Below are 23,824 nucleotides of genomic sequence, written 5' to 3' on the forward strand. Positions count from 1 at the left end.
TTCCAGGAAGCGATTCTATTAATGACAGTCAACATTAATAAAATCAAAGTGATAAAACCAAAAATTATATATTATTCAACCGTTTTTATATAACTAAAATTGAGAATGGAAATGGGGAATGTGTCAAAGAGACAACAACCCGACCATAGAAAAAACAACAGCAGAAGGTCACTAACAGGTCTTCAATGTAGCGAGAAATTCTCGCAACCGGAGGCGTCCTTCAGTTGGCCCCTAAACAAACTGTCTTGTTCACTTCAAGAAAACAGATAAAACAATTAGTTGTTTTAATTATTCAGGGATTTAGATACCATTGTTTACTGTATGTTCCATCTATAGATGTTAACTAAAAGAAGTAAAGAAGACGTTATTTACCATAACCTCCGACTTGCAACCTTAATTACTGTTGATAGTATTATACTAGTTCTGCCTACGTGTAATACTTACTAATCGTAATCCAGTAGTACATCTACATCATCGTGCGAAAAGTGTGAATAAAGAATGGAGATCGCTGGCATTCAATGGTAAGTATTAGCTTATTTCAATGTTAGTAGACTGAAATATAAATACTTCACCTATACTATGACTATCTTTATTTATTTGTATATAATCGAGTATATCGGATTTAACTGCAATATGCAATTTGTTTTATGAATAGAACAGTTTCGTATGCAATTGTGTGATTTTTGTTTTTGTTTATATATATGTATTGCGACGCAAGTTTTGGCAATTTGTCAACTTGATAAATTAGCAAAACGAGATCTCTTATCTAATTGATTACGTACCCGCAGTTGCATCTGCTAATAATATGCAATGTGAGTACCGTATTGTCAGTGACCAGTGACCAACCGTGGGCGGATTGTAAAATACGTTAGCTGCTATTATCACATATACTTTTCGTTTAAAAATAGTATTTCTGTTTTCGATAAAAAGAGCAAAAAAATTACATTTCACGAAGCAAATAATTTTTGAGTCGATTAGATTCCAGTTAGATAGACTGAAATGGTCTGTGATTAAGAACGATAACTCATACAGAAAAATAAATAATGATTCTATGTTATTATTTTGTTTGAGATTTGAAGCGTGTGGGAGAACCACATCCTATAACAATACGCAGATATACTTCACCGATGGAAAATATTACAAATATCACTAATAATTTCATTAAAAGATATGAAAATGATTCCAGTTCAGAGAAATTAATGCAAAACCCCGTTTTACTGGTAACATGTATAGTACTTTATTGTGTTATATTCATATTAGGTGTGAGCGGAAACTGTCTGGTTGTATTTGTTGTTGTGTGTAAAAAGGAGATGAGGACTGTTATCAACATCTTTATTACAAATCTTGCTGTTTCGGATATTCTTTTGTGTTTACTAGCTGTACCGTTTACTCCAATATCATATTACTTGCAATCATGGGTATTTGGAGAGTTTTTTTGTCATTTAGTATCAATGACCGTAGCCATTTGTGTATACGTTTCAACACTAACATCTACCATTATTGCAGTTATTCGGTATAGGGCAATTGTATATCCTTTAAAACCGCCATTGCAGATTTCCAACTGTTTTCGGATTATTTTTATCATCTGGCTAATATCTATTTCTATATCAGTTCCTCTTGGAGTTTACTCGAGACTAAATGAAAATAGAGACGGATCTATCAAATGTGTGGAAAGATGGCCGACCGATCAATCGTCACGAATATTCAGCATAACTTGTCTTCTGCTTCAATATATTGTGCCTTGCTTTATAATAATGTTTAGTTATACAAGCGTTTCATTAGTTTTGAAAAGGCGTATACAGTCTAATTATTTAAATCAATCAAAGACTAAAAAGCAAGAAGAGATAGATATGAAAAGAAAACAGCGTACGAATAAGATGTTGGTTACTATGGTTACTATTTTTGTTTGTTGTTGGCTGCCTCTAAATATAACAATATTTTTGGCTGAGTATATATCGTCTTTCTCAAACTGGCACTACTTCACATTATGTTTATTTAGTGCTCACATAGTAGCAATGAGTTCTGTGATTTACAATCCATTTCTTTACGGCTGTATGAGTGATAATTTCAAAAAAGAATTTATGTCACTTATTTAAAGTAGTGTTACTTAATGAGTGAATATTCAAAATCAACAATATGTCATTTAACAATATCTGAACAACATGACTATTGAAGACACTAAATATCAGAGAACATGCATAAGATAAACGTAATTAGACTGAATGCAATTATAAGTGCTGTTCGCTGTCCCGTTGCATTATTGTCGATAGCATTTACTCCGAAATTACAAAGACAAAATATCATTGACCCTTGACCCTGTTATATTGGAATACTTATAAGGTAGGCAGACCCCTTTATTATACAGTTTGATTAAAATTTCAAAAATAGACATGTGTGGTAATTTTATACCATAAGGCAAATTTCAATGGAGTTTTGAAAGTTTTTCTTTTTGTTGCCAAGGCGTTTCAAGATGAAGTCGTTTGTCGTGTGACCGTAAGGTTATCTTATAACTGATTTTAACAGATTGTATTCACTCATGTAGCGATTTTATGATCTGGTCAATTAAATAATCCATAAATTATAAATGATTTCAAAGCTTCAAATTTTCATATGTCATTCTCCGTTGTTCTGGAATATAGCCAACAGCATTACATTATTAATGTTATCGTCTTTTGTTTTTTAAGCAAGACTAAAAAAGATCTTTATGTATGTTTAAATAATTTTTTGCAATATCTTTTCAATATTTAGAAGGAAGCGAATCGCTCCTTTCTTCGTCTCATAATTTGGAAAATAATCAATGTTTATAAAATTTAAAAAAGAAGATGTGGTATGATTGCCAATGAGACAACTGTCCACAAGAGACCAAATTGACACAGACATTATCAACTATAGGTCACCGTACGGCCTTCAACAATGAGCAAAGCCCATACCGCATAGTCAGCTATAAAAGGCCCTGATATGACAATGTAAAACAATTAAAACGAGAAAACAAAAGACTGTATTGCTAATAGTTATCAAAGGTACCAAGACTATAATTTAATATGCCAGACGCTCGTTTCGTCTACATAAGAGTAATCAGTGACGGTCAGATCAAAATATTCGTAAAGCCAAACAAGTACGAAGTTGAAGAGCATTAATGACCCAAATTTCAGAAAGTTGTGCCAAATACGGCTAAGGTAATCTATTCCTGGGATAAGAAAATCCTTAGTTTTTCAAAAAAAATTCTAAGTTTTATAACAGGTAGTTTATAAAAATGACAATATATAATTGATATTCATATCAACATCGAAGTGCTGACTACTGGGCTGGTGATAACCTCGGGGACGAAACGTCCACCAGCAGTGACATCGGTCCAGTGGTATAAATAGTTATCAAAGGTACCAAGACTATAATTTAATACGCCAGACGCGCGTTTCGTCTACATAAGAGTCATCAGTGACGGTCAGATCAAAATAGTCGTAGAGCAAAACAAGTACAAAGTTGAAGAGCATTTATGACCCAAAATTCCGAAAAAGTTGTGCCAAATACGGCTAAGGTACTCTATTCCTGGGATAAGAAAATTCTTAGTTTTTCTCGAAAAGTAAGATGACTGAAAGTTGGGTTCCATCTACATCAATTACGATGACAGACTCAGGCAGCAGTCCAGAAATATTTCGGAAGATAGGGTTCCGATCTATGCTTTCGATCTATTATTTGCGTAAAACAGATAAATTAAAAAACTGAAGCATTCGGTCACGTACAAGACAAATTGATATAAAATTTAGAATTCAAGTTTTATTTAGAAAGTAAAATCACAAATACAGAACGCCGATGAAAATACAAAACGGAAAGTCCCTAATCAAATGGCAAATTCAAAAGGTCAAACAAATCAAACGAATGGACAACAACTGTCATATTCCTTTACTTGGTACAGGCATTTTCTTACTTAGAAAATTGTAGATAAAACCTGGTTTAATAGCTAGACAAAATTTGGGGTACAGCAGTCAATATTTTATTATAATCTTAATCACTATAAAAACAAACAAAATTGTAGCAGAGGAACACAAAATGGCATACAGACAAAGCACTCATTAACAAAAATGAATAACTAGACTACAAAAATTTCTCTACTCACAATAACACAAGGACGGGATATATAAGTACAGAGCCACGTCAAACGGATATCACAAAAAACAGACTAAACAGTTAATGTAATGTTCATAAAGACAAATAAAATAATACTATAAAAAGTTCTTAAGATGGTGTATAACGTCAGTACCCAGAATCTATACTCATGACCATCGTGTATTATTTGTAAAATTGATACGGAATATTTATCAGCAAGGTTTTAGTAGCTTCAGATGAACTTTATTTCTTAAAAGGATGAAACGATCTTTGACATATCCCTGGTTCATCTACTTTCTACTTAGACAGGTAAAGCTGTTTTAATGCTAAGATGGGGGAAATTTATAATTTCAAAATTAAAATCGTCTCATGTATCATAGATTCTGGTACTGAGATGACTCATATTTCTAATTCGAGGTATAAGTCTAAAAACAAAGAGGCATCGGAAGCCGTGTCTGACTGTTGTTTCTTTAATTTTTAGTTCTGGTAGAGCACATTGAAAACTTACAAAAGAAACTTGTATCATATATAAAATACTTCTATAATATAAATAATGTTGGTCGACTTTAACTTTGTGAACCAGTTTGTCAAATTATTGTCATGCTTGTCTTGGTAAAAATCTAATATTTTGAGTTTTTTGAGTCAATAAAATTATTTGTTTTGATTTTATTACATTTTGTACCATGCCGAATCAAACTCTAGTTACCTGTCTAAATTTTGGGATTGTAACTATGAAACATTCTCTCCGATAACAATATTTTATTTGATGTTTGGTGTATTGTTTTATCATGACATGACAGTCAAACAATGGGTGTCACTATTGCCTTTCCAGATCACTGGAGTTAACTCCTGTTTTATTTTACTGAAGTGTAACCACAAGCAAGATGAACATGTCTTCGAAATGTTTTCCTTGATTGTCAAGATAGTTGATGACTGGTGATCAGTAGAGATCCCGATAAGGGAGCAACCATTTAACTTCAAGACAGGGGGGAGGGGGGGGGGGGGAGTTAATTGTTGTTTTCCTATTAGTGATTTTTTAAAGTCCTAGAACAATAACTCTGCCCAAATTATCAGACCAGAACAAAATTCGAAAATGATCGGTAACTTGTCATGATTAAAACTATATACCAATGTTCAAATCAATATTTTCAAGCATGCATAAAAAAGTATGGACAACTGATTATTGTGGTGAATTTTCTAAGTCCAAGGACTACAACTCTGTTCAAAATTACCAGACCGGAACAAAATTCATCCTTGATCTGTAACATGTCATGATAAAACAATACACCAAACATCAAATCAATATCTTCAGGCATGAAAAAGTGCGGAAAACTGATTTGATAGACTGACAGATGGACAGAGTGCAAACCTCAAGTCCACTTTGACTTCGTCAATAGGGTACTAATAACAAGTAGGATGTGCACAATACCAAGAAATATGTTTATTGCTGTATATCATATGTATACTTATTTCATTGTTTTTGTTCTTAAATCCGGCCATTAGTTTTCTCATTAGAATTGTTTTACATTTTTCAGTTCAGGGCCTTTTATTGCTGACTTTATGGTATAGGTTTCACTCTTTGTTAAAGACTGTACGGTGACCTATAGTTGTAAACTTCAATGTCGTTTGGTCTCTGGTGGAGAATTGGCTTCTTGGCAATTATGTCAATTATGTCATTATGCAATTATGTAATTGTGAAGGTTTCTTTGAAATAAAGTCTTGTTTTAAGAGGGCAGTGGATACCAAGTTCAAACAAACAAATGACTGAATTTGTTAATGGAAACAAAACGAATATTTCGTTGGGACCTGTGTTGCTGCATGCAAATAAACTCATCATGGATACCAGGATTGAAATACTGTATTTGCGCCAGAGGCGCCTTTTGTCTACAATTGATTGAGGCAGCTTGTATACTCAAGCTTATCCAGCGGTAATCATATCCAAAATTTAATGGAATCCAAGTTTGATTAAAATTTTCGGTGTACAATGAGTGTTTTTAAATTTCAAACTATCAGCAAACTGACAGTGGCTGTACTGTAGATGTAATAATTTCTAACATACTACAACTCAACATCTTCAGAACTACATAAATGAGGGAACAATGTGAAAAGGGAACAAACAAAATCAGTTAAATAAATCAATAAAAAAATAAATTCAAAATCAAAAATAATTTTATTATCTGTATTTCATTCAAGATTATATTAACATTAAAGAGACATACTTTCTCATAATTCTAAAAAACAAACATTAATCAAATTACAAACTATGTGTAACAAAAATATCCTTCATTCATCCTATCATGGCTCCTAATATAACATACAAATGTAGGAGAACAAGGGATTGTATCTCTCTATAACAAAATCTCTGGTTATTTGGAACACATTTATTAAAGGTGTTGAACCAAACTAATTGGGATACCCATTTAAACAATTTACATTATCTAAATTAAAATTTGACTGGCTTTAAGAAAACAAATATGATTATCTAATTATGTGCTTGTAAACAAACTAATTAACTAAAATTTCCTCCCAATTACTTTTAATAATGTTTTGTTAAACTTTAACATGCCAAAGTAGTAAAAATATTATAAAAATATGTGACATTGCCGTCCACTATTCAGAAAAAAAAGTTATTTTTCTATGTTATTTTTAGTCTAAAAAATCCTATTTCAAGAGTTTTACTCTGAAAGTATAAATTATGGTAAGCACTGCAATATATATATATATTAAAGAATTATAACCCCATACAAATTTACAAACATTTATAAATCCACATTCCTAGTTGTAAGTCTTATCTAAACTAAAGTGAAAATACTATGACCATTATACATGTACACCTTTACATACAATTACATTTTTAGAATATAATTCACTTTTCTGGGAACTGATTTTATAACATCACAAAATAGTGTTATGGAAGACCTTTGGTTTAATGGACAACTATGGTATAATAAGAAGCACTATAAATGATAAATACATGTATACCATACTTTTTTATGCATGGTTATGTTCAAAAGCAAAATATAAAATGTTGATAAATGTTGTAAAATATGATGAGTTCCTATACTTCCAGTATATAAAATGTAGTATAAATAAACTGTTGATGTAGATTTGTCTCTACTGTTGGCAGAATATTCAGAACTAGAGGCTCTCAAGAGCCTGTGTCGCTCACCTGTTACTGTATTTACTGATGTCGTCCATCTTGGTTGGTAGGTGGGGTCATTAGACACTTTTTTAAATAGATACCCAAGTAATGATTGTGGCCAAGATTGGTTAAATTTGGCCTATAGTTTTAGAAAAGAAGATTTTTGTACAAGTTACAAAAATGACAAAAGTTGTTAAATATTGACTATAAAGGACAATAACTCCTTAAGGGGTTCTCTGACAATTTTGGTCATGTTGACTTATTTGTAGGTCTTATTTTGCTGAACATTATTGCTGTTTACAGTTTATCTCTATCTATAATAGTATTCAAGATAATAACCAAAAACTGCAAATTTCCTTAAAATTACCAATTCAGGGGCAGCAACCCAACAACAGGTTGTCAGATTCGTCTGAAAATTTCAGGCCAGATAGATCTTGACCTGATCAACAATTTTACACCATGTCAGATTTGCTGTAAATGCTTTGGTTTTAAAGATATAAGCCAAAATATACATTTTACCCCTGTGTTCTATTTTTAGCCATGGTGGCCATCCTGGTTTGATGGCCAGGTCATCGAACACATTTTTTAAACTAGATACCCCAAGGATGATTGTGGCCAAGTTTGGTTAAATTTGGCCCAGAAGTTTCAGAGGAGAAGATTTTTGTAAAAGTTTACGGACGCAGGACAACAGACGACGGACGCCAAGTGATGAGAAAAGCTCACTTGACCTTTCAGGTCAGGTGAGCTAAAAAGACAATCTGATAGACAGTAATATTGCTAATTTATTCAAATTCACTGGACCAAGACAAGGGGACAGGGTATCAAAATGGTCAACAAACTATGAGTTAATGATAAGATATAAAATTTAAAGAAAAAGTTATTGATCTATTACTAAAAGTTCCTATCAAACTAACTTAAGCCGAAAAACTTCACTGAAAATTGCTTATTAATTTAAATCACTGGACCATGACCTTTGATGGCAAGGCCTTCACATAGTTGTCAAACTGATATGTTCTAATATAATGCAAATTTATAGAAAATATAATCTCACAAACAGTTCCTTTCAAACTGACTGAAGAAGATAAGTTAACTATTGCTGATGCTGTCAAAAAGTACCACCTACTGTTTGCCTTTTGTGACTCTTGTCACAGACCAGATATAATTTTCCAATAGAATACACACTGTGCAATTTAGTGAAATGTCACTATAAGTTGCATTTCTGTAAATATTGACAATGCAAATTCCCATAGGAACTCCTTTTACAGCTAAAACTGTACCACTTTTACTATGAATCTTATCCTAGAATTGAAAGTTCATATATGCACCACAATTTTTTTCAAAGGTCAAAATATAGGGCTGTGTGGCATATTTTCAACGTTTATATGCCCTGAACTTCTCAATGTTTAAACTAACACTAATTTTCTTAACTACCCCTACCTCGAATGAAAGGTTACCACAGATTTCAATGTAAACAATATGCACATGTTTATTTACTGGTAACATTCCCAAGTTATGTCTCTGTGAGATGGAACACAGAGAGCATAACTGGGAACCAGAATGTAAACAAAATTAATTTTCTATGAATATTCAAGATGTCCCCAAAAGAGGCGTGTTTAGAGAAACAGCTGTATTTACAAAGTGCAACCTTTAGCTAGACTGATGAAGGAATTACTGTGAATCAAAAATATTCCTGGTAATAGAAGGTATATAGATAATCTCCTAGCATACTGTAGAAGTGGAAATTTTTGTGTGGATTTATTTCGCAAGATAAAATCTTTAAAATATTACTTAACGTAAATTTTTAAATTACCAAAAAAGTAATCAGTGCAAATGGGTTTAGCTTTATATATTGCACAATTAAATTTCAGCACTTAATATAGAATCTATTTCAATGTCAATCACTCAAGATTACTACCCTTCATTATAAAATACTCTACCAAGAGTGAGTTTTCACAGATGAAAGTTGCATGGACTGACACATTAGCACTGTACTGTGGATTCATCAATATTCGTTGGATATCAATTTTTGTGGATTGCTTCTTCTTCTTTTAGTTTCCGCACTCCATCATAATATTGATGACTATGTGCCGTGCATGCGTGGGTAAAATTTACAATTTTATATTTACATTAAAAAAAATAATTTAATAACGAAATAATAACTTTTTTTGATTTTCACTGTACATATAAGATAAAAACTATTTACAAGGTGTTACATTACATGGTATAGTATTGGTTGAGAACAGATATAGGAATCTGTTCTCTGAATGCTTCAACTGTGGTGCATTGGACAGCAGTAACTGGTAAAAGGTTCCATTGGACGATTGTCCTAGGATAGAATGAGAATTTATATGAGTCTTTTTTTGCCTGTATGTGCCTGAATGAGTGACTGTGAGTGTATTGTCTTGTTCGACTGTCTGATGGTATTAACAGGTTCATGGGGTATATTGCTACTTGGTGGTGTATAATTTTAAAGAAAAATATAAGCCTTGTTCTTATTCTTCTAAGTTCAAGTGTTGGCCAGTTAAGATGGTTAAGCATGTTTGTCACAGAGCTGGTGTTATGATATCGATTACATATATACCTGGCTGGTTACAGGTGAACCACAAATTCAGATGTTCAACCAATATCCTATTTTCAATAGTCTTTGCATACAGAGCTTGGCAAAACCATGAAATCAAATATCCACGAATATGCAAGTTTTCAGCAATCCACGAAAATTGATACCCACGAAAATAAATGAATCCACAGTTATATATATTACCCATGGTATTGAGACATTGGCTTAGGTCCCTTTAGAAAAATTATCTTTTGATAACTTAAGGCATTCACACAACATCAATGGTGGGTCTATAACATATTTTAGCACTATTGTTTATGAATTCATGAATCATGAGGGACTGTAAAAAAAAAAAAACTTTATAGTCCCCAATGTAATTTAATTTAATTGAAGAGGTTGAATGGTCTGTACTTTTAGTAACAAATTAAAGCACATCTAGAAATGATTAATCAGTAAGGGAACAAAAACACTTCATATTTTTCATAGTTTTGTACAAACACATAATAAAATACTAAACATTTTAAAGAGCCTGCATGATCACCTCACAGCTATTCATCATGTTAATTCAGTCAGTTAGTTTATCAATGAAAAAAATAAAAGGTACCAAATGGACCAGCAAAAAATATTTGAAAAAGTTTACAAATGATGACAGACAATGGACTCCAAGTGAAGCTGATATTAGACCTTCTGGTCATACAAGTTAAATATTACAAGAAAATTGGATGAATTTGTTTTTCTGTCAATCTTCTTCGACAAGTTGGACACTGACGATGAGTTCTCACTGATATCTGTATACATGGTTTACAAAATAAATGTCCACACACTGTTGACATCAACTGTACTTTATTTTGTTGCAGCTGAAAGGAACAAGAGGATAAATTTTGATAATTCTTCTGAAATGACGTATACTTATAACACAACATGCTGAAAAATCTCACCTGGTTTACCAATCACAGTTGAAAGCTAGTCTTTTAAGTAAAAGGTAAAGCTTTTTTGAATGAGACTAAGATACTTGGGAAAGGTAGAGGTTGTACCAAGCCCTTCCAGAGTTTTGTGCTGAATACAAAAAAGTTTATATTTTTCTAACATTGACCTAATATTGTTTTTATACTACAACTATAACTCATACATTGACATCTATCTAAGTTGTATCACAAATAACAAATTTATTTTCACCCTTAAATGAACCCCTGATTGTTGAAGAGCGTTCCTTGATGACATTGCACAAAATATAGGTTTGTTACTACATTTTTGAAATAAAAACACTAGTTGCAGGATAAAATTATTAGGCACCCCTATGTCTTGCATTCTGATACCTTGCAAAAGATTACTGATGAAAATAAGTATGGTAAACTTATAATTACATATTATATCCGAGTTTGTTTTGAAGTCATCTCTTAACCTAATGTTAAGACCTTAATTTAAGGTATTTCACAGTTTTTATACAAACTACAGATATGCAATAAAGTGAAAAAAATATATCAATGTAAAGCAACAGCACATCAAACCAGAGATTCCTCGTTATTTGGAACTGATTTGACAGATATACAGGTGGGAGGTATTGAAGGTGTCTTTTCTGAGTGTGAAATGCATGTAAAAAAAGAAGACTATAATCAATATAGAACAAGATAAGATGAAAACAGCAAAAACTAGGGAAATTTCTATCCTGGTTATGAATCTAACTTGACCTTGACCTACCTCTTTGTAATCATCCATGCAAATTGGACATGTGATTCTTCTTATACCAGGAGAGTTTACTGTTCCTCTATTTGGTGAGCCTAGCCCTGAAGAACTTGGTCTATCAGAACTACAATAAATGAAGGTGCAAATTAAAAAATAAAATGGTGCAAATTGTAAAAGTTACAATTCCAATAAAATTTTTGAAGATAGGACAATAACAAAAGCTAATTGTGAAATTGACGTATTTACAAATGATTTTATCATACTTGACATTAAAATGCAAGATTTTGATTGGTTCAAAATTTAATCTTTCCCATGGCTCATCAGGAGATAAAAAATTTTTAATGTTACCCTCTCGTACAGACAATAAGAAAATTATAATTCTATGACAATGTTTTCTCAGGGTAACAATCTGCTTTATCACCCTCTTAGCTATGTGTTATCTATATACTGTCATATAGGGTACCAGGTGTTGATGGGAGATCTAGACATATTCGATTGTTGAAGAACCTTTGTTAACTTTTATTAGTATTTGCCTTATAATTATAAGTAGATTTGTAGTTTGTACAACATTATGACAATTGTATAGATTGAAAGGTGACAATACAGGTTTTACCTGTAAGGAAAGGTGACAATACATGTTTTACCTGTAAGAAAAGGTGACAATACATGTTTTACCTGTAAGGAATAGCCCCATGCTCTCATCCGCAACACATGACCATTATAATGCTTTGGCCAATTCACTCAAGTTATTTCATATTATTGTAATTTTTATTCATTAAAAAGAATAAACTCATAAATTAGGCCGTTAGTTTTCTTGTTTGATTTTTTTTACATTGATATATCAGGGCCTTTCATAGCTGGCTATGTGGTATGGGCTTTGCTCATTGTTGAAGGCCATACAGTGACCTATAGTTGTTAGTTTCTGTGCCATTTGGTGTCTTGTGGAGAATGTCTGATTGGCAATCATTTCACATCTTCTTTTTTATATCAACAGATTTTAATATATAACCTTCTGTGTGGTGTAAAGGATGTTAAAGCACAGAAGTTTTTTGCCAACAAAAATGTCAATATGTTAAACTGTAAATTAATATTTATTTGTTAGTAACCAATTCTTCCTCAATGCAAGAAAATTGATATCCATAAAAAAAAATCTACAGTAAATATCATTTCATTCAAATGTGGTCTATAAGAGAAATCATAAATAATTGAATAAAGACCAATCAGTTGTTTTAGACTTAGAAGTTTATATAGAAAATTTGTATGTATAATCCAATCAATGCCAATCATTCTGTATCAGCCATCTGTGATTGATTGATTTTTTGTGTTTTAAGCCACTTTTAAGCAACGCATTTAGGCTATTTCGTGGTGTCCAGTTTTTATTGGTGGAGGAAGCCAGAGAGCCTGGAGAAAACCACTAACTTTGATAGGAAAACTGACAATCCTAGTCAATTAAGATTGGAGTCCAGTACACCCGCACGAGCGGGGTTCGAACTCACAACCTCAGTGTTGACTGGCTTATAATTACAGTAGTTACTACTTAGACCACTCTGCCACTTAAGCCCCCTATCTGTGATGATTAAGATACCAGTTTTATACAGTTGCAATGACATTATCAAACTCTTATCTGGGTAAGGTCAATTGTAATACATTTATTTTAGGTATGTAACAAGATTGACATGTGCTTTTTTGCTAAGCATACGCCTACTCTTAGTTTAAAGTATGATAAAACATGCATGATGAAGGTTTCCTACAGATCCAAAAAGGCTCACATACCTGACAATTTATTACTGTTAGGCTGCTGATTAAATTTTAAATCATTCCATTCAGCAGTTGATGAGAAAAGTGTGAAGACAGGGTAAAATTCATTCAACATGTTGAAAAAAAATCAAAGTTTAGACAAACAATGTGTGGAGTCCAACAGGTATGAAATGTACTTATACTTTGGATTCATTATTATTCGTTGGATACCAATTTTCGTAGATTTTGTGGGTACATATGAACCATGAAATCAAATGTTCAACTAATAATTAATTTTTCTACAGGCTTGTATGCAGACTTCAGCAAAACCATGAAATTAAATATCCACGAATATGTAAGTTTTCCTGAATCCACGAAAATTGGTTCCCATGAAAATAAATGAAACAACATTAGGTTCCAACTCATTTCTGTCAAGCTGCTAATCCAAAATAGAGCTACATTGTTCTCTGTCATATTGTACTGGTTCCAAGTGATACAAGAGTATTTTTTGGACAAAATGGACAGAAAGACAAACAGACTGATGGACAAGATGAATGCAATGTATTCCCATCTTTTAGTGTGTGGTATAATAAAAGATATATAATATGGATTTTTTCAATGTCACACACCACATCAACCCTCAACCAAAATCATCCATCCCAAATATCATGATCTCTTGGGGATTACATTGGTGTCTCAGATTGTTATTGGTGTGACATTTAATAAGCCCAAGTAAACAATTTTCTCTATATGTGTCAATATCCCTAATGGACCTTGAGATATGAGAAACACAGATTTATGAATCTCATTAAAAAATTAGTCTGACATACAATTGTGAAAGCTGTGATTTTAAAAATTTACATAAATGAACTAGGACTGGTGTTTTATAGAGCTGATGTGATGTGAAAAAAAAGTATATAAAAATAAACCTGAACAAATAATTACAAGGGATATATTTTTTAATGATTTTTATGGTCAGAATTTTGTGATTATTTCCTGAAGAGAGTGACATTTTCACTGTCTTACAGAATTGGGCAGTTGACAGGAAAACGAATCACACTTGCCACCCTGAAAATTGCACCACACATGCACATGTGCAAGTGTCTCAGGTTCAAAATGAGCCATCATTCATATCCAAGTTTACAATATGGCCTGAGCAACAGAAGAAAATGTTACCATTATCTCCTATGGAGAATCCATTAAGCATATTGCCCCATATATCTAACTTACATCTCTATATCTAAATCTAAATGTTCTATCTCATTTTCTATATCAGGTGATCTTAGTGGTCTGGTTCTTCCTCTTGGTGGAGTTACTGAAAAAAAAGTAAATTTGAAAATCCTACCTGTGTTGTTTAACTATATCTATAAGTAACTTTTTACTGGATATTTTGCTCAGGTACTGATAGTGTAGCAATAAATGATTACCTCTCAAGAGAACCTTTTCCATTTTGTTTGTGTTGCTGAATGTTAAGTTTTCATCCAACACCATTAAAGATAATGTAAAACTATCATTAAAATGTTTTGAAGTAAGAATTCTTTTGATTTTTTTCAAAGGTTTAGATCTAGATCTTCTATCAAACTATTATAGCTGATTGAAAGGGCAGTAGACTTCTATTTTATAGCAACATTTGAACTATGGTTCTTTCAGTCATCAACTTGTTTTATTAGTTTGCAGCCATTTTTTAAAAATTTTCTTCAATTCAATTCGTAAATTTTATGTGAAAAATTTGTTTTCAACAGAGAAATATTGAACATATGATGTCATATCCATATATTCAGTTATATCATATGAGCTGTGTTGTATAAAATGTGGATTCATTTATTTTTGTGGATACCAATTTTTGTGGATTGCGGAAACCTTGCATTTTCGTGGATATGTGATTTCAATGTTCTGCCAAAGTCTGGATACAACTTTACAGAAATATGTATTTCATTGGACATTTAAATTTGTGGTTCACCTGTACCCATGAAACCCATGAATATTGGTATCTTACAAATAATAATGAATTCACAGCATATAGAAATCTACACGATGCACTTGCAAATATACATGTACATTGATTTCAGAAATTTCAAATAAGACATAAAAGATGAATGTTGTACTTTTGTGTAGGGTTCTTATTTACTATCACAACGGAATTTTCATACAGTTACAGAATTTGCAAAGAGATAGTTTCAATCTAAATAGGTTAACAGATGTATTGACATTCATTTGCATAAGGTTAGGTCAGTTGCCATCTAACGCAGCTCATATGTAATATCTTGTTATGTTATCAAATATTACCTTACTCAGTTCTGAAAATATATTGAGCTAGTGTTTTACTCACCCATATCTCTACCTGTTAAAATCTGAAATAGACAATTTAATAAATTGACGAATAATCAACAAGAATGTGTCCATAGAATAAGGATGCTCCCTTTGACCTCTACTTTTCTATGTTCTATAATTGGGGTAAAAACTCTAGTTTGGCATTACATTGAGAAGGATCATATCATACCGAACATGTGTACTAGGTTTTAAGTTGATTGGACTTCCAACCTCATCAAAAACTCCCATGACTAAACAATTTAATCTGAAGCAGACACTATCATATTGTTAAATGGACCATGACATTGGTGTAAAAACTCTAATTTGGCATTTAAATAAGAAAGATCATATATCATAGCTATAGGGAACATGTGTTCTTAGTTTCAAGTTGATTGGACTTCAACTTCATCAAAAACTACCTTGACCAAAAACTTAAACGTAAAGCTGCACAGACGGAGGAAATAGACAAGATAGGCAAACAAATAAAGGGACACATAGACCTAAAAACATAATGCCCCTAATTATAAGTGGGGCATAAAAATACAATTTTTTCTGCATTCAAAAGAGCTCACCTCCTGCTCACAAAGGCTCTGATTTTTTTTAATATCTAAAAATATAAACATATTGTATGTGCATGTCCCAATTCAGGTGCCTGTTATTCAGTGGTTGTTGTTTGACACTGTATATCATATTTGTTTGGTTCATTGTTTTGTTCATAAATCAGGCCTTTTAAGTTTTGTTATTTCTATTGTTTCACATTGGTCATTTTAGTTCCTTTTTTAATGTTAAATTCTATGATATATTGGTTTCTGGTAGATAGTTATCTCATTACAATTGGCAGTCATACCACATCTGTTCATTTTTTTTTTATCTCTGGCATAAATATTGTAATGAGTGTAAAAATGCAGTAAAACCTGTCCTCAAATACAAATAATAACATTACATGTACATGATGTACATGTATGTTTCATAAAAATCAATTATTTTGATTGGCAGACATCAGTCACCAGGCATTCCAAAATTAGTCTTTAGTTTCCCAATAAACTTTAAGATTCATAACAGCACATGCTCCTTATGACAACTTTACAACCATCAATCAGAAAAACAAATGAAAAAGCTTAATTAAATTTCATGGAGGTAAAATAAAAACATAATTCTAAGAATTAAATGTTCCTTTTTGTAATTTTATAGGGTTGCTAAACAGTAAAAGCATTGATTGTGCTCACATTTTTTATATGAAGTTCATCTATGTTTGTTCTGTTTATTGTTTTATCATAAGTTAGGCAGTTGTTATCAATTTGAGTTGTCCTACTTCATTCTTATATTTTGGGGTCTTTTAATGAAAATGAAAAACGGACTCTCTGTTTTGAATTTTCCTCAGAGTTAAGTATTTAAAAATAATAAAATCATAGCTTATTATTGGTATGAGTTTTTATCAAGGCTGTACATTGACCTATAATTGTTTACACCCCTGTCTTGAGTCTTTGGTGGATATATTGTATATGCATCATGCCAATCATATCTACTAATTTTTACACATATGTCAGAACCACTTACAATGACAGGTGAGTCATTCACTGCTACTGAAGCTCTTATCGGTATAGGACTTGTCAAATCAATAAAATCGTCATTGTTTTGTTCACTGGTTAGATCTATACACTCAGAATGTGCTACAATAGAAGTTAAGTAAGTACAATTACAATTTCTATGCTAAATTGAGCAACCCGACGGGTGCCACATGTGGAGCAGGGTCTGCTTACCCTTCTGGAGCACCTGAGATCACCCCTAGTTTTTAGTGGGGTTTGTGTTGCTTATTCTTTAGTTTTCTATGTTGTGTCATGTGTACAATTGTTTGTTTGTCTTTTTCATTTTTAGCCTTGGCCTTGTCAGTTTATTTTCAATTAACCCTCTTTTAATTAATTCTAAAATAACCATTGAGTAACTAACAGATAAAATATGCTTTATTCTAAGTAAGATTTTTATATTCTTATATTTTGGTGTTTTAACGCCACTTTTAAGCACCACATTTAGGCTATTTTGTGGTGGCCAGTTTTTATTGGTGGAGGAAGCTGGATTGCCCGCAGAACACCACCAACTGTAGATGGAAAAACTGACAATCCTAGTCAATTAAGATTGAATTTGAGTGCACTGCACGAGCAAGGTTTGTTCTAAGTAAGAAATTGAAGTGATGTTATTAAGAGAGATCACTTAAATTGGTGTTTTTTTTCTCTAAATCATTCATTAAAAATCATATGCTTTAACCAGAATCATTACAATTCTGTGTTTATATCTCCACTTTATTACAAAGAATAGTAAACCAGGTGCTCCGCAGGGCGCAGCTTTATACGACCGCAGAGGTCGAACCCTGAACAGTTGGGGCAAGTATGGACAAAACATTCAAGCGTGATACAGCTCTGAATTTGGATTGTGATCAAATTTTTGACATTACATGGTTTTTTTTTACACAAAACAAATGTCAAGATTTTACAAATCAATTAAAGATTTCTTCTTCAATATAGGTTTCTGACACAGAATGAATGTGGTCTAATGAACTTAAAAGTTTTTTTTTGCCTTTGAGCAATTCACTATGCTGTTGAATATTAATCCTCTCAAAAAAATGTTTGAAGAAATTTTCTTTTTATTTATGAAATCTGAAATGAGAAAAATTTAACCCCCCCCCCCTTTTTTTTCACATCCCCGTTTCCCTTTTTCCAAAACTGATATCAATTCAAATTTCTAATGGAGTTTGCAACAATAACTACTCTTTTAAATACATCATAAAATATTAAAATGTAAAATAAAGTGCTTGTTATCACTGAATGGTAAAGATTGGTTGGTAGTAAAAGTGAATATACATTGTTTATTGTATAAAACAATAAAAAAAACTTCATCAGCAACATTTTATATTGGCAAATTTCCAATGAAGTTATTTACATAAAGTTATTGGCAAATAAAAATAGAAAATGACATCATAGTCATGTCTGGCAAATGTCCAACATACATTATCTAAAAACATTTTAGATATGATAAGGAAAAAAAGCTTCATCAGCAACATTTTATATTGGGAAATTTCCAATGAAGTTATTTACATAAAGTTATTGGCAAATAAAAATAGAAAATGACATCATAGTCATGTCTGGCAAATTTCCAACATATATTATCAACTACTATTCTATACAAAGAAAGATAACTCTAATTGAAAATTAATTGCTATTGCACAATATTGTGCAATTAGATATTTCTTGCTATTGTGCAATACTGTGCAATTGAAAATTTCTTGCTATTGCACAATACTTGATATGGAATCCTGATTTGGACCAACTTGAAAACTGGGCCCATAATCAAAAATCAAAGTACATATTTAGATAAAGCATATCAAATAAGCCCAAGAATTTAATTTTTGTTAAAATCAAACTTAGTTTAATTTTGGACCCTTTGGACCTTAATGTAGACCAATTTGAAAAATGGACCAAAAATTAAGAATCTACATACACAGTTAGATTTGGCATATCAAAGAACCCATTTATTCAATTTTGATGAAATCAAACAAAGTTTAATTTTGGACCCCCATTTGGACCAACTTGAAAACTAGGCCAATAATTAAAAATCTAAGTACATTTTTAAATTCAGCATATCAAAGAACCCCAAGGATTCAATTTTTGTTAAAATCAAACTAAGTTTAATTTTGGACCCTTTGGACCTTAATGTAGATCAATTTGAAAACGGGATCAAAAATTAAGAATCTACATACATAGTTAGATTTGGCATATCAAAGAACCCCAATTATTCAATTTTTGATGAAATCACACAAAGTTCAATTTTGGACCTTTGGGCCCCTTATTCCTAAACTGTTAGGACCAAAACTCCCAAAATCAAACCCAACCTTCCTTTTACCTTGTGTTTAAATTTCATAGATTTCTATTTACTTATACTAAAGTTATGGTGCAAAAACCAAAAATAATGCTTATTTGGGCCCCTTTTTGGCCCCTAATTCATAAACTGTTGTGACCTCAACTCCAAAAATCAATCCCAACCTTTCTTTTGTGGTCATAAACCTTGTGTTAAAATTTCATTGATTTCTATTTACTTATACTAAAGTTATTGTGCGAAAACCAAGAATAATGCTTATTTGGGCCCTTTTTTGGCCCTTAATTCCTAAACTGTTGGAACCAAAACTCCCAAAATCAATCCCAACCTTCCTTTTGTGGTCATAAACCTTGTGTCAAGATTTCATAGATTTCTTATCACTTAAACTAAAGTTATAGTGCGAAAACCAAGAAAATGCTTATTTGGGCCCTTTTTGGCCCCTAATTCCTAAAATGTTGGGACCAAAACTCCCAAAATCAATCCCAACCTTCCTTACGTGGTCATAAACCTTGTGCTAAAATTTCATTGATTTCTATTCACTTTTACTAAAGTTAGAGTGCGAAAACTGAAAGTATTCGGACAACGACGACGACGACGACGCCAACGTGATAGCAATATACGACCAAAAAATTAAAATTTTTGCGGTCGTATAAAAATTTAATTGCATTTCTTCACTTAGACTTCACTTGGAAGTTGCCTATTCTCCTAAGCTATATCGTATATTAATATGCATTTCTAATTTCTCTTTTGAGGCTTCATCACTGTTGAGGATGGAACTGGATTGTTGAATTTAATTCATGTCTGTATTTTATTCAACATGTTAAAGAGAAGCAAATATTTATACCTTCAACATCAACTACTTCCTGATTTCTTTCCCTTAGAGGATTATTTCTTCTTCTTGCTCTTTGTGTTTGAACAACTATTGGTAACCTTTGACCTGACGAACTTCTAGATGTCAAACGTCTGTGTCTCCTGTGATCAGATCTCTGCATTCTAGGAAGCTGTCAATTCAAATAAAATACATTACATTATTATTAAGAAAAGATGCCCAAAGGGCACTTCTAGAATTAGATTCTAATATCATACCAACAGTACCACATTATTATGACTTGCCTTAGTGGGCTTGCTTGATATTCTTGCTGATAAAGTTAGTATCAAAAACAAAAATGCTTTTATTCTGTATACATTGTAACATGTTGCAAGATGATAAAATATATAACTGCCATGATATTAATAATAAACTGCTTAGCTGAATGCAGCTGGATACGCCTCCAGAGGTCCAACCCTGAACAGTTTAATTTGGGCAAAAAAGACACAATATTCAAGCTTGATACAGGTCTGAATTTTGATTGTAAGTACATGTAACTATTTGACATATTAATAAATGAAGTCAAAGAACTCAAATTGGTTTAAGGTTATAAATAAATAAATTGAATTTGTATCCAATTAGATTTTTTGTGGTTGCGCAATACACTGTGCTGTTGCGCAATACTTAGTAAATCAGTTCTACATCAGACTATATAATATCGTGACCAAGTCCCCTATTACAGTAGAAAATTCAATAATAAATATTTTTTTTTTTAAATCGGGAAAATTTCCCGAATTTTTTTTGTCGCGTTTATGAATTTCCAGTCTGCGCAGAAATCTACTTCCGTTTCCGGTCTTGTGACATGAGACTTTGAATAAAATGTATATTTATCAGTCTAAGAAAGTAACTAATACTAATTCATTTTAAAACAAATGTTTGTTATTAAAAAAAAGTTATCTGATGACAGCGTTTCTTTGATTACATTGAATATGACGTCATAACTTAAATAAATGTCACAACTAAAATCCCTAACAACAGAACCAAAATCGGAAACATTACGGTATCTCCGTTTCTCTTTTTAACATTGTTGATTTAAAAAAAAAAATCATAGACTTTGTCCCCATTCACAGGTAATGCCTGCCTCATATTATAAACAAACAAAGTTTCATGAAAATTGGTAAAAGCATTTCTTGAGTTATTGTCAGAAAATTGGACATTGATGGAAAATCCCTCCTTTTTCAATAAATAAAACCCCAAAAGTCGGAAACCAACAGTTAATCTGAAATTGATAAAATGAAAGCTTTTTTAAGGGAGCTCACGTCAAAAGATATAAACAAAGTTTCTTGAATATCTGTTAAAGCATTTTGGAGGTATAAATGTATGATATGTTGACGACGGACAAGCAGACGCAGTGTTCTAGGATTCCCATTACCCGTTACCCGGGGTAAGTGGATTAGGACAACGGGTAAGTCATTTTTTAGCCTTTGTCACCCGGTGGTAAGTCAATTTTCAAGTTCGGGGAAGCCGAAAAACTCTTGAAATTTCCCGGTCCTCTTCAATTTTCCCATATCTGCTTTTTATTTTTATTAAATCACGAGAAAAAACTTTGATAAAAGATCGAAGATTTTGTCGATGTCTATCGGCGCTTTTATTCAAGCACTCGTTTACTAGGTGTAATCAAGCGCAAAAGAGACCACATTCTTCTCCTATCATTCTAAAAGTCGGTCACGGTGTCGGTAAAAATCGGAAAATCCGGATTGATAACTGGTGCTTAAATCGGGACATAAACAATTTTTTTTCTTGTCATCGGAGGAAAATAAACTTACAGTTGCATTTATTATAGCTCTGAATAAATGACATAGTAATAACTATAACATATTTGTCAAATTTAGTAAGAAATCGTTTTTTTTGCGCCGTCCGCATTGGTTGGCGGATTTAACTTTTAGATGTGGGTAAGTAATTTTTTTATTGATCTTACCCGTGGTAAGTCAAGGTGCCAAAAAAATCCTAGAACACTGAGACGGTTAGCAGCATTCATTAATACTTCCTGTAAAAGGGGGCATAAAAAGAATAGACCACTTTCGAGTTCATCCGTCACCGGAAAAAACTCGTCAATTATACGCGCCTTTATGACATTTACCAGATAGAGGGGGTCGCCTGTATCCCTGCACTATTTACATGCATCAAGCGTCCTAGTGATCGTCATTATGGAGGATAAACTAGAAATAATGGTTGTTCTGTAGGTACTTAATGACAATTCCCTAATGACAGCAATGCTGATTGTCAATTTTGAGAATTCAATTTGCCGAATAATTCGTACAATATAGAATTATAGTTTTCCAACCACTCGCTCAACATTTGAATGGAAGTTACGACGCCCCTAAACGCACAAATGACGTTCACTAAAACCAGAGTTTTTGACGGAAAAGCATCGAACTCGAAAGTTGTCTATTGATACAAAATGAGAAAAAGAAAATTAGTCTGTATTTTTCACTTTCAGTTTCTTTTGACACACACCATATTTGTTTTTAAACCTCTATAGCTAGAAGAACGTCAATTCAACAATCATCAAAAAGTTAAATTTTGTAAAAAAAAATCGTGTAAACTACTTCATATATCAAAGTAAGCAATATATTTATAATGTTATCATCCATACAGACTTACACTCATATTTCTGATTTTACCGGAAGTGTTGCTCTCAAAGCTGAAGGTAAATAAAGTGTTCATTTCCTGCAACTGACATTTAGCTCGATTTTCTATCTCGTATATTATTTTTTGCCCCAAAAGTGAAAAATGAAATGAAACTTGTGGAGATAAGGTTCCTGTGATAAAGAATTGATAAAATGATACAAGTTTTTCACACTGAGGACCATTATATCTTACAGGATGGCGATTTTACGCTGTGGTGTAGTAGAACTACAGGAGATCTTGAACCAAAAAAAGGTGATTTCTAATGTTTATCCATATATGTTTATGATAAAAACATCCCAACTAGATGTGTCAATCCGACACGAATGGCCCCGTCTCAAAAAGTTGAAAGTCTGCAATTTCAATAACACATGTGCCTTTGTGGACACAAACATGATGGTAGTCTCACATATCAAAAATCAGCTAAAAAACTGGAGGCGTATAGAAAAAAAGTCTGTATGACTGTGATTTTCAACAATTTATAAAATTCCAAAGCCAGTTATTTTGGGCAAAAATTAGCCGAGCGGAACAAAAATTATGATTCTTCGAAAAGAATGACCTATCATTCTGAAAAATATAACTCCATACAGGTATTATACATTAGTACCACTGTACAGTAATTACATGTACTATGTGAGTTCGTGGTCTAGTGGTTATGACCGATGGCTACAGTGCTGAAAATATCAGCACATCAGAAGGGTAATTTTCACCCTCTCACACACATCTCTGGTACCCAGACTGGAGTTTAAACTAGAATGGGTACTTTGGGGGCCTCGGTTGGTCAAAGTTGTCCCTTACTTTGACCTGGAGATCAATCTTCTGATATCTCTCTGGTTTGTCTATTTCCACCGAGTGGCCCGGTGGTTCTCTCCGAGTACTTCGGCTTCCTCCACTATAATAACAGACTGCCCGGTGTCCTAGCACTCCC

General features: G+C 32.5%; 3 protein-coding genes across 3 annotated transcripts in view; 2 read left to right on the forward strand and 1 right to left on the reverse strand.

Moving 5' to 3' along the window:
- The first annotated feature begins 462 nt into the window (after nt 1-462).
- LOC139518480 (neuropeptide Y receptor type 2-like) lies at nt 463-2,670 on the forward strand. The gene is made up of 2 exons (XM_071310002.1): nt 463-521; nt 1,072-2,670. Exon 2 carries the CDS (start codon nt 1,128-1,130, stop codon nt 2,094-2,096), a length of 969 nt encoding a protein of 322 aa, XP_071166103.1. The 5' UTR covers nt 463-521; nt 1,072-1,127; the 3' UTR covers nt 2,097-2,670.
- Nucleotides 2,671-7,431: 4,761 nt separating this feature from the next.
- On the reverse strand, nt 7,432-22,983 carry LOC139520054 (E3 ubiquitin-protein ligase RNF4-like). The gene is made up of 9 exons (XM_071312473.1): nt 22,873-22,983; nt 20,245-20,401; nt 17,091-17,203; nt 15,553-15,574; nt 14,454-14,538; nt 11,502-11,610; nt 9,828-10,660; nt 8,892-9,282; nt 7,432-8,450 (listed from the first exon to the last, which is right to left on the reverse strand). The coding sequence occupies exons 1-7, from the start codon at nt 22,933-22,935 to the stop codon at nt 10,511-10,513; spliced, it is 699 nt and encodes a 232-aa protein (XP_071168574.1). The 5' UTR covers nt 22,936-22,983; the 3' UTR covers nt 7,432-8,450; nt 8,892-9,282; nt 9,828-10,510.
- Nucleotides 22,984-22,999: 16 nt separating this feature from the next.
- LOC139520050 (phosphatidylinositide phosphatase SAC2-like) overlaps nt 23,000-23,824 on the forward strand; it is a 253,355-nt gene continuing 252,530 nt past the window's right edge. Inside the window, exon 1 of the mRNA XM_071312470.1 lies at nt 23,000-23,151. Within this exon, the coding sequence (XP_071168571.1) occupies nt 23,052-23,151 (100 nt within the window). The 5' untranslated portion in view covers nt 23,000-23,051. The remainder of the gene's footprint in view (nt 23,152-23,824) is intronic.

The sequence above is a fragment of the Mytilus edulis genome, chromosome 4 (genome assembly GCF_963676685.1).
Source record: "Mytilus edulis chromosome 4, xbMytEdul2.2, whole genome shotgun sequence".
Classification (NCBI taxonomy): domain Eukaryota; kingdom Metazoa; phylum Mollusca; class Bivalvia; order Mytilida; family Mytilidae; genus Mytilus; species Mytilus edulis.

What these genes read in the sequence shown, in the direction of transcription:
- LOC139520054 (XM_071312473.1), bottom strand. Translation starts at nt 22,935, where the DNA reads ATGAACACTTTATTTACCTTCAGCTTTGAGAGCAACACTTCCGGTAAA. An exon ending in GTAAAATCAGAAATATGAGT is followed by an intron (nt 20,402 to 22,872) that starts GTAAGTCTGTAT and finishes TTGAATTGACAG; the next exon opens with CTTCCTAGAATGCAGAGATC. An exon ending in GCATGGATGATTACAAAGAG is followed by an intron (nt 10,661 to 11,501) that starts GTAGGTCAAGGT and finishes TGTTCCTTTCAG; the next exon opens with CTGCAACAAAATAAAGTACA.
- LOC139518480 (XM_071310002.1), top strand. Translation starts at nt 1,128, where the DNA reads ATGGAAAATATTACAAATATCACTAATAATTTCATTAAAAGATATGAA.